The sequence below is a fragment of the Alligator mississippiensis genome, chromosome 12 (assembly GCF_030867095.1).
Source record: "Alligator mississippiensis isolate rAllMis1 chromosome 12, rAllMis1, whole genome shotgun sequence".
NCBI lineage: Eukaryota > Metazoa > Chordata > Crocodylia > Alligatoridae > Alligator > Alligator mississippiensis.
In genome coordinates this window covers 24,775,632-24,787,676 of record NC_081835.1, presented here as the reverse complement: position 1 = coordinate 24,787,676, position 12,045 = coordinate 24,775,632, and the positions used below count along the sequence as shown (strand labels likewise).

The following is a 12,045-nucleotide window of genomic DNA, read 5'->3' as shown; positions in this document are numbered from 1 at the left end:
TTTTGGAATTAAAAGTGAATGTTTGTTCACTTGCTTATCAGTTCAAGCTAGGCAGTTTAGACTAACCTGCAAAGATTGAATCGATTCAGCCTTGGACTTTTTGATTGTTCTTAGCCTTTGGTCCAAGAAACAGATGCAGTCTGGTTCTGATATATAGTGGTCTTTGTGGAAAAATTAGGCCTTCTTATGTTCCTTTGCTACAACTCCTGATGAGGGGGGTTTAATAGCAGCCTTCAACTACCTGAAGAGGGGTTCCAAAGAGGATGGAGCTGGACTGTTTTCAGTCGTGGCAGATGACAGAACAAGGAGCAACAGTCTCAAGTTGCAGCAAGGGAAGTTTAGGTTAGATATTAGGAAGAACTTTGTTACTAGGAGGGTAGTACAACATTAGAATAAGTTACTGTAACAGGGGGAGCCTGCTCGGGGTCCATCTACTGGTGGCCCCGCCCACCTGTTGAGGCCAACTGCCTGCCTTCTTTCCTGCCACACCTTGTTGCTAATTAATTGTTGTTTAATTAAGCGGGAGGCTACCCATTATATGCCCTGATGCCAGGGGGTGCTATCTGTGGCTCTACTCCTCCCCTACATCACAGCCCAAGCCTCGCAGATGGTATTTGTAAATTTCTCTTTATGTTGGGGTCTTGGCCGCTGTGGGCTTACCCCTTTTCTCTCTAGCTAGGCCTGTCAGTCAAAAAAAACCCAACCCACTAATCAGGGTTTGACTCCCAGGCTCTAGCTCTCAAAAAAAACCCCTCACTTGGGCTCCTGCGCCCTCTGTGGAGCTGGGGTCTGCTCACCCCCAAATATTGCTCCCTCTCTGGCACTGGGGTCAGCTCACCCCTGGCGCTAGGGTCAGCGTACCCCCGAATACTGTGCCCTCTCTGGCGCTAGAGTCAGCTTACCCCCGAATACTGCGCCCTCTCTGGCGCTGGGGTCAGCAGACCCCTGAATATTGTGCCCTCTCTGATTCTGGGGTTCCCACACTGCAGTGGGCCCCCCAATGAGGCCTCCTTCTTCCCCGAATAGCCTCACCCAAACCACCAGTCTTAACATTCAACACAAAACATAGGCTTCTAAGGCAATATAATGGAAAAACAAGAAAGGCAACATGCCTGCTTACTTTAGATGATCATGAGGATGGCTCAGGGCATGGCGTAGTCTTCTGACAGAGACTGCAGCCGCGGCACCATGGTTATTGGGAGTCCGCCTCCTTGTTGCCCCTCTAGCCTTCTCCACTTGCCATTTGTAGGGTCCTGGCCTTCCTCTCCCTGTCACCTGACCGGCTGGCAGGGCTCAAGCCTTAATCCCTACTTGACCAGCCAGCCGTGACTCGAAGGTTCTGGACTGAAAGGGACCACCCTGTCTCTTAGTAACAGGGTTAGGGTTCCCTGTTACAGTTACCCAGAGAGGTGGTGGACTCTTCATCCTTGGAGGTTTTTAAGACCTGGCTAGACAAAGTGTTGGCTGGGATGATCTAGTTTGACACGTTCCTGCTTTGAGCAGGGGGTTGGACTAAATGATCTCCTGAGGTCCCTTCCAATCCTAATTTTCTGTGATTTGGCACTTGAATTCTTAGAAACCTTCTTTGCTGTGGACTTTGGCTGAGGCAGTAGTTTGGATTGCAAAGCATTATTTCTGGAGGGTGAAGCTTGAATTGTATTTCACCTCACAGGACACTTAGATAGTCTTTAGCTACTTTAGTTACTAAATGTCATCCTATTTCTCCCTATGTAATAGTAGAAATGCCACGAGAGGGTCTAGATTTCTTATGTACCTCCATTGTAGCCTAAAAAATCCTTTCTGCAACTAGACTTGACCATGTTCAGATGCAATCTAATGCAGCCACCCGGGCATCTAATTCTACTTACTATCCTTATCTATTTCCATTTGGGAAAGTACATAAACTGTGGAAGTCCCCCAAAGGACCATGAACAGTTTTTGCATGTAGCTCAGTTTTTTAAGTACTTGCATAGGAAATAAGAGGAGTTGGGCTCAATGTTTCTTTCACCCTAAGTGAGTTTGGTAGAGCTGCAAACATTTTCCTTTCTGTCCTTGGAGGTTGGGCCACTAAGCTGAAAGGGATACAGAGTCATGGATGAGTCATACCAGAAGACAATGGGAGAGTCCTGGTCCCTCCTCCTGTTGTTACTTATCCATTTTATCCAAGAACTCTTTGATGCCAAGCACATGAAGACTCCTGGCATCTGGGACTGGAATCCAGGACTCCTACTGTATAGCTGAGTGTCCCTAGCTATTAGGCTATAAGTCACACTCCCTTCAGTTTGCTTCTTGTACTGATTATACATTATACCAGTGGTTCCCAAACTCTGACAGATTGTGTACCACCAATTTAAAACGGCACAACCTTAAGTACCACCAGCAAATTGTTGTCATATAAAGTAATTATAATAAATCTGTTAACATGTACCACTGACAGGTTGTTGGTGCACCACTGGTGGTATGTGTACCACAGATTGGGAACTGCTGCATTATACAGTACAAACTCATGGATAAATGAATGTGAGTAGGAGCTAGAACCCAGGATTCCTTCCCTCCAAGGACACTGTCCATCCCATTAGTCCACAGGGTCACACTTCCTTTCCCTTGTTCTCTTTCTGGCCCCATGACTGTCCCTGTCATCTGGACCACCCTCACTGTCAGGTTGAACCTGCAGGCAATGGGATCCAACTGGCATTACTGCATCAGGAGCTGTTCTTTTGAGGGAGTATATGTATAAATGGTATGGCTTATTACATTAATCCAAAGTCTAGTATGTGTCAAAATCAGTCTTAAACCAGCACCAAAATGCAAAAGGCACTAGGAACACTTTTAATTTGGGTTAGTCCTTCACCTGCCAAAAGTAGAAACAAGCATGTAACACTGGATTGGTGCAATTTCCAATTTTCCCATGACAGTGATGGTAGCTCTGGATGGTTACAAAATACTGAGCTTTAAAATCACATCCATCTAATGTGAAGGGGTTTTCTAGAAGTTTGAAGTCCAGATGATTTTTCCAGCTGCATATCATAGGGTAGTGAACCAAAGAAAAAGGGCACCAAAGAAAAAGAAAAGAAAAGAAAAAGGGCACCAAAATTAAATGGGGGTGGGGGTGGGGAGGAGTGAAGCCTATACAGGACTCTATTCTTACTTACCTGTGAAGCTTTCCTTGTGGTTAGGGTTCATCAAATGTAGTGGATGCTTGTCCAGCAAGCAAACGGCATGTGTCTAAGAAGTGAGAAAACATAAGAGATGTCAAAAAGCGCGAATCCTACTGACCATAGGCATCTGGCAGATACTGAGAGAAAAGTTAGCAGAAATACATGTTGCTTAAACAGCCATCAAGTACAGCACGTAAATCCTCTGGTAGGAGTTTGAAAGGGCTTACTTTCCTGTTGTCCTCTTCTCTACAAAGAAAAATCAGACTAGTCTCTCAGTTTGGCTACCACACCTTCTTCATGAGAAGGGAATGTGAGAGTACCTTTGTGTTTTCAAGTGGTGTTTGCACACTGCTTTTTTCCAGAGGTATAACAGGGTAGCTTGGTGCCTGGGCAGCACTGGCAGCAGTATGGCTGGGCAACAGTGGTGGAGTCTGTTCTTATTCTGACCCCTACAAAAATCAGCACCCAGGGTTGCTTCCCTGGTCACTCCACCCTTATAAAGCTACTACTTTTCTCTTTCCTAAGGAATACCAAGAGCAGAGCATGACTTGTCCCTTGGTACTTTGTCAAGGTTCATAGGAAAAGATTCAGTTAACCAAAATAGTGCTGTATTACAATATTTCAATAACCAAACATACTTTTAAAAAGTTTTCCTTCATTTAGTTTTTCTAGTGATTTTACATAAGTTCTGTTCAGTTACATTAAACATTTTTAACACAAAAATGATGTATGGTCAGCTTGTTTCTGAAAGATACACCAGACATAAAACCATATATTGCCATTTTAATCATAACGGAAATAAAGTTAATTAGGGTGGGTTTTTTTACGAGAAACAAAAATTAATAGCCATTGACTGACCTTCTTGCAGTCAACTGAGTATTAGCAAGGAAAACTGTCCAAGGACCAAATCCTGCAAAGACTTATGCACATCCTTAACCCTAAGCAAGTTTGAGCAAGCTTTTTACCCTGAAGAAGTGGAGACTTGGTAAGAAGCTACCAAAGAAAAAAAGAAAGAAAGAAAGACTTTGACTTTTAAGAGGCATTTATTCCAGGGAGGGTGACAGATCAGGGCCAGTAGAGAGCATGTACAGGTTGGCCCGAAGATCTGGGCCTCATGGACAAGGCCTGGGCTCATGGCCTGCAAGGCCTGCCCATACACTCTAGACTAAAAAACAACACACAAAAAACCCCCACAACGAACATTAGGACTATTTACATATTTACAGTTCTGCCAGCGGGGACACCCATGGAGGCCTCAGGGGTTGACCTGCATGAACAAAAGAAAGAAAATAAGGAATAAATATGATATGACTTTGTTTCTGTGTTTAAAAAAGACTCCTGTATTTTATGACAGGGATACTAAGGCCTAGGTGAGAGTGCTTGAACCCAGGGCTGCATAGCTCAAACTTTACTGGGAGCAATTGATTTTGGTATGCGTCTCACTGGAGGGCTATCACAAGTGAAATCCACTCCACTTGTTGATAAGCTAATTTGCAAGTGGGAAACTGGATTGTACATGCAGAGGTAGACTCAGATTAATGAATCTCCTCACTGTGCTTGCTCTTCTCCTTTTCAAATCCATTATGTGTTTAATGAAGTGATTTAATAAAGAATGATGGCAGACCACAGTGATCATCCTGGTGTGCTGCATGTGGCCTACAGGCTGTGTGTTGTACATCCCTGCATCAGCAAACCTGGGAAGGGAAGTCAGCACAGCATATATCCATAAGTACCAAAATCATGAACACGTGTGCACATGGCTCACATCCTTCAATAACAGCATAGAAAGGCTTGCCTAATGTTTGTTTCACCATGAAGTGCTGGGTCCTATAGTTCAGGCAAAATTCTCATTGACGCTGGTGGGATTTTTCTGGGTGGAAATTAATTCCAAAATGTCAGAATTGTGAGCTTACAACGTGCAAAGAAAGCCAGAACCATTGAACTTATTTTCCTCTTTTGAAATATAAGCAGCAGTGACTGGTAATAAATTGTTAGGAAGGTTTTTTTGCTCCTTAATGCCTAGCATGAAAACCGTTTCCCTGTGTTTATGTGTGTCCTTTTTTTCCCTTTGGAATAGACCTTTCTGGATTTTAGTGGATAAGTTTCTTGATTCCATCTTTGAGATGGATGTGATGAGGTTTCCCAAAAATACAGAAAGGAAAATAATGTTTATAGAAAAGGGGATGTAAGAACATAAATAGGGTATGCAGAATTCAAATAATTTAACCTTAGTTTAAAAAAAACCCCAACTGTTTGCCTTTTATAATGTTGAGTTTCATGCCATTTTTGTTGAAAATCCTTTCAGAAATGTTTCCATGTTCCCAGTATTCTTTTAAATCTGGCCGAAAATGTGTTTTAAAAAAATGCATTAAACAAAAATATTCTCCTCCTATAATTTCAGTATTGTGGTAGGAGTGTTGGAACTTCTTGCCACAGAAAAAATATTGGGAAAATTATATTATTGAAATGTATATGTTTTGCCTTTTTGTATGTATTTTGTTAAAGAAATTTCTAAGTAGCTATAGGTAAGACGTATGCTGACATTAAAGAGAAAAAATTCCCAAATATTCTCAATACATTTTTACTTTGTTTCACTGTATTTTATAGTTAGAAGAAATAATGTGCAAATTGGAATCATATGTTAAACCTTAAAGAACGAAATTACTGCTTGCTACCTTTATATATTTGGTAACATCGTTTTGATTTGAAAAGCTACGAAATATTCACTCTTTCTTTTCAGTGTGTGCTGGGAATGTGACATGAATGTGGTTAGTGCCTTACTCCTCTTCCTGTTGGTCTCTGATGAATGTGAAGGGGAATGTGTACAACACTATCTCACTTGCATTTCTTTTTCTCTGATTCTTCCTTATTACATACTATAGTAATCTACTTCTATAAGATCATCTTATTTCTTACAGATGAATGATGCTATGGGATTTGAATTGCCATGGGTGTATTTTGTCAGTCTCGTCATCTTTGGGTCATTTTTCGTACTAAATCTTGTTCTTGGTGTATTGAGCGGGTAAGCATACACCTTTTTCATCATGAAAGCAGAGTCCTGAATTCAGTTGCCATGAACACACAGGTTAGATTATGCAGGTGACATATCAATCATTCAGTGTTGACATAGTTTAAAAAAGCTTTCTTTCTTCCTGCTGTGTGAAAATGCCATAAAGCTGGAACAGAAACAGCTTAAAACAGCTGAAACATGACCCCTGAAAAATAATGTGCAGTTATCAAAATCAGATATTTATTTAGAAAAAAAGGATTACCTGCCTATATTCTTCCTGTTCATAACTAAATTGAGGTTTAATTATAATGAAACTTACAAATGTCTTTCCATTCATATAAAGGTGACAGTTTAAAGCTTATCTTCTGTTGTAGGACTTAGAATCTGATCTGTAGGTTGATGGGATGAGTACAGAAATTAAATATGAGTCTCCTTGTAATAAAAATTAACTAAGACAAATGCTGAACAGATTTTATACATTTCTCAGCATTCAGAAAGGTAACTATTTTCCTTTTTCCTAATAGGCGAATGAGAAAAAAATGTAGAGGGTGAAGAGAAGCTAATTGTTATAGATGAGGTTCTGAAAGGAAAGTTTGTGTTGAAATAATGAACACCTACGTGATCTGGCAGCTGTAAAAAAGGACTCTGCTATTTAATGAATGGCTAAATCATAACTTATTTCCTTACATTTTACAGGTAAATGATGCAATAGGATGTGAATGGCCATGGATCTATTTTGTTAGTCTTATCATCCTTGGCTCATTTTTCGTACTTAACCTGGTTCTTGGTGTACTTAGTGGGTAAGCACTAGCAGTTGAATTCTACTGCAGCTTCTAAGATGGCTTATGCATTTACTCAGCTTCTCCGTGACAGCTTTCTTTGCATGTGTTTGAAATTCTTGTCACCCTACCAATGTTTGCTCTTTTGACTGACTCTTGTGATCCTGTGTCTGTATCTGTCTGTGACATCCTGTGTTTAGAGTGCTTGCCAAAACTGTTAGTTGAATGAGGCACTAATCACCTCATTGTAAAAATATTTCCAGTAGTTGGATACATTATTTTGCACATAGTCAGAGTTAGATGCACCTATAATCCACACACTCCCTTCAAGGTATATCCCACTCTGAAAGTCTAAATGTGTTTTTGTTTAAATTAAACACAGCTTTATATTTACTGGTCATGCACTGCAAAGAGTTTTATTGTGTGCTTCAGGTTCTAGATCATAGACAGAATATGTCTGGATTATGTGATAACCTGTAGCATTGTGAACTGGAGCTCTGACTGATTTAAATGGGAGTTTAAGGCAACCAGGAGGATTGAGAATCTGCACTTATCTACAGTCAGCTGTCTGTGTAATATACCTTTCAGTTATAAATTAGTCATAGGCAATTTGTTGCCTCCAAGCCAAACAGACTTTAGCCAAGAACTGTTTGCTTTTATCTATATAGTTATAAGTATATGGCTTATGATAAAGATAATTTATCATCAAGAGTAAAGGAAAAGATGCCAGAGATATTTGAACCTGTTTGGAAAAGTTAGATACCGATGTGTATTATATCAAATCATATAGAGTTAACTCAGAGTTAAACAATATTTTGTGGTTTGGAACAATGCCATCCTTGTAAATATGAGCCAGATGGTACCAGTGACAAAACTCCTCTTAATGGAAGCAAGACCATTAGGAAAAAATGGTAGTGTGGTGTCATCAAACTGCTGCTTATGTGCACCGCCCTATTCCCAGTCTTCTATGTTGTGCTTTAGACACTTGAAATATTAGGGAGTATTTTAATGCAATAATATCCCAGTGCCCTTCATAAAATCAATTTTGTAAGGCCCTATTGGGGTTTTAAAACCTAATTGGTTTTAAAATATAATTATAAAAATCACAAGCTTGTTTATACACTCACAGTTCATTAAGGATAATAGGGAAAGTGATGCCTTACTTCATTATGGCAATCCTTTTTGGAGGACAAATGGGAAGAAAGGAACAGAAAGAGTAAAGAAGATGATGGTGATTGTCTGACTCAGGCTGCCATCTTACAAAGCTTTAATATTTATCCATAGTCCTGTGACTACATTTATCCAGTGACAAGTGTGTAGGTCTGTGCAAAACTGGACTTAGTTTTCATGTTGCAGTCTCCCTGGAGAAAAGAATTAAAAATGGGAAGAAAGAAGGGGAAAGAGGTGGTGAGCTGCTGCATAATTAACATGAAAACTTCCAGTGCCATCACCTACCATTTCTGTGCCACCAGAGTTTGCACTAAAGTCAATGCAGGATCAGGCTTTCAGTGTTTTCCTCCCCTGGGCCTTTAAAAGACCATTAGCTGCAATTAATTTTCTTCCTATTATGCGAAGCTGTGCTGTGGGAGCAAGTGATTAAATATTCCCCTTTTCTGCTGCTGGACTCAAATGAATCACTAGTTCTTGTGATTTTTTTTTAATTCGAAAAATGATATTACATTTTATATTATGACCCACATGTTTTTTACCCCTAATGAAGCCTAGGAGTGAGACTTACAGCTAAGGTTTGAAATAATAATATTGGTTTAAACATTTTATAAAGCTCACTGACATTTTAAATACATTGGGACCTTTATTATAATTTATTTTTGCTTTGATAGGTAAAGTTTTGGTGGGTAGGCCAGATAAAATGAAGCTAAAGTAAAAAAAGTAACCGTGCTTTCTGCAATTGCACTGTATTTGTCTCAGCCCACATGACGACTAAATATCATTCCTTGCTGCTAGCCCAGTTAGCCAGATTTGGTGCAGGATGGCTTGATGAGATAAAGAACTGCTATGTAGCTGCAGTCAGTGTCAGGCATGCCTACACTACTGCACAGAGGTGAAGTAACCAATGCAGTGGTTGATCCATTCCTCACACAAGCCCCTACCCACCCATCTTCTGATTTTGTAGTCCTAGGTCTTCTGCAGCACACATGATGTGAGCCTTCTCAAATTCAGTTCTTTCCACTGTGTGTGACTGTATTGGCTCAGCAGCAGTTAGGTCTTAGTGACATAGGAGGCAGAGGCAGGGTTTACCCCAAAGCACACAGGTGAACACCCTTACCTCCCATGTGTCTGTGATTTCTATATGTAAGAAAAATGAGATTGCAAGTAGGTGGCATTGTCCCTTTATTTTAAACATGTTATATGTTCACCTTAAGCCTGCCTGGTTTTATGTGTAAAAGAATATAAAACATGTACATGTTGCAAAATCCTATGGACTTGCTAGTATTTATTGATGAAAAGTTTATATTTTTCATTCTGAATCAGGCATATATGTAGGACAGGTTATTTTTCTTCTTATCAAAGGAGCCCTCAGCTTTGCTTTTTATCTTCGGCAAAATGCCACATGAAACCTGCAACAAGATAAACCTATAAGCAGATTAATCAAATTATACTAAGTCTGACCAAACTCTAACAGTGCAAAATATGACACCAGTTTACTCAAAAATATGGCTGTGCACACAGATTTTAGAGGTTGACTCTGACTCATGTCTTAACATACCTTGTCCTTATATTAATGATGCTTCCTGTAGTGTTGAGTTATGCTGTGTACATTTAGATCTATTTCCTGTTTTGATCTCTGTTTGATGTTTTAAAATATTCATTCATTCTCTTTGTACTCCTGTCTGGTTCTGTGGCCATCTACCCCGTCGTATTTCTCTACTGCATCTCTCTTGTGCACTGCATGTTTGATGTGTTTAGATATTGTACCCGGGGATGGGACTGATGATTGGGGAGATCTTTTGTTTTACATCTAGCCATTTCTGAAGGTAAGTATTTCCTTATGATCCATGTAAATAGTGTCTATTTAAGAAGTCATTGATTAAAATGTGATTCAGCATTTTAAATTCATATATATTTAAAAAATAGAGAACTAACATAGGAGCACTTATCCCTAGGAAAAAAAAAATTTAATATGCAACCTGACAGTGGAGGATGTGTTCTAAATATTTCCTCAAGTAGCAAACTTTAGAAAGAATTCATGGACAAAAGTTAGACAAGAACACACCATTTTCCAATAATACACCCAATCAAAAGTCTTGCATTTGCATTACCTTTTTAAAACACTGGTACTATTCATGTCTCTCACAAAGTCAGTTGTCAAGCACAAGACTGCTTTAGTGTCAAGCTAGTACAGATAAGGACTGATTTATGCTTATCCCTGTACAGGTACCTAAGGGATTTGGGTAAACACAAGGATCTTGTCTCCCCCATTCCTGCCTATGGTTGAAGAACAGTCTTTATTGGGAGAATGCTAAGGGTCATAGAGCTGCTGTTCTGCCATTCACTTTTCTGTAGCTCAAGGAAAAATTCTTCCTGAGATGGTTAAAATTATTTCATTGGCTGTCACAGCAGTGTAACCATTTTGCATTCTCTCTATCACAGGATAGAGACTAAAGCCAAAATCTGACCCTAAATATATAGTCTGTCTGAGTCAGATAATAGGATCAGATTGTCCAATTCGTATTTTATCTTCCAGAAATGATGATAACAGTATAAGGAAAAGGGATAGATGTAAAGATTGGGAGTTAAAGGCACTTTACATACTTATAAAACCAAGTAATAAAGTTCCTGATTCTGCCATCCTGTGAGATTTTGCTTCAAGAAAAAAAGCAAAGGCAAAAACAGATGGCTGAACCCACAATCCCAAAATTGTGTGTTGTTTTATAACTCAGTTATGCAGTTCTTGTCTAATGTCCCCATGGAAGTCTATTGTTTATTTCTTATGTTCAGTATATTTTGCATGTATTAAATGTTACAGTATAGCTAGCACCTCTGGTAAGCATATGGAAAACAACAGCCTTTCAAAGGGCATTTGAGTGGTTATGAAGCATGTGCTTTACAGTGTAAATACATCAATTAGAATGAACCTAACCAGTTTTTCAGATGAGGCAGTGTAGAAGTCAGCAGTGAATCAGGGCAAGAATAAACAGTGCCAATCTCCAAGGTGCCATAGGAGTAGAAATTCAGAAATACAGTTGGGTTAATACTACATACAAGTCCCCAGGAGCATTGCCTCACATTATTAAACCATCTCATGTCTGTCATGTTTATGCTGCTTAGATGTATACTTTACATGACTATGTGCTCAAGCATAATCTACCAAGTTTTGCAGAAAGAAAATGCCAAGGATGCATGTATGTATAGACCATCTATAGACTTGGACTTGACATTTGCCACAATGTTACAAAAGCTGATATCCTCAGGCCCAGGTCCACCCAGGGGTACAGGTGTGACAAAGCTGATCATTGCCATGCCTGTGTGTTAGGTGACTGATCACCTGACTGAAAAATCTCGAACAGGTCTCCTACATTTTAGGCAAATGTTCTAATCACTCCTTTATTACAGGAAAGCACCAGCACCCTTCCCCTTTCATCTCCTCATTTCTCAGCCAGTTTTTAAATGGAAGTGGTTGCTGTGCTCAGCTCATTACTGTTAGTGTGTGTTATACATTCTCTGAACGCACTGACAGGATTAAGCCCATAAGAGTACCTAGACTCAGGAACAATTCATTTGTGAACCCAAGGGGCATTAGGAGGAATATAGGTGCCACAGTGCTCAGCTCTGCCCAGATGCAGTGCTTCTGAACATGTGTGTGTGGCACTAGAACTTTAGGATCCTTAGTGATTATACTGTTGGAAATGTAGTTGCCTGCAGGCTCTCAGATACTTAAGTGGGTAGGGAGGAATTTTGTGGTTTGCACCTAAATTCTACCTAGGTTGTACTTCAGATACTTAGTCCTTTTTTGGATATAGCCTTCAGTCAGTGAAGAAACTGGAACAAATTGTGTGATTTATCTGACCAATTACAGTGAATCAACATGAACCTCAATGCATCTTGTATACTGCAAGAGGACTCTTTATTATTCATG

At 39.8% G+C, this 12,045-nt stretch overlaps 1 protein-coding gene across 1 annotated transcript in view; it reads left to right on the top strand.

The window, feature by feature from the left end:
- The window catches only part of CACNA1D (calcium voltage-gated channel subunit alpha1 D), a 444,991-nt gene that overhangs the window by 212,034 nt on the left and 220,912 nt on the right, over positions 1-12,045 (top strand). Inside the window, exon 8 of the mRNA XM_059716031.1 lies at positions 6,077-6,180. Within this exon, the coding sequence (XP_059572014.1) occupies positions 6,077-6,180 (104 nt within the window). The remainder of the gene's footprint in view (positions 1-6,076; positions 6,181-12,045) is intronic.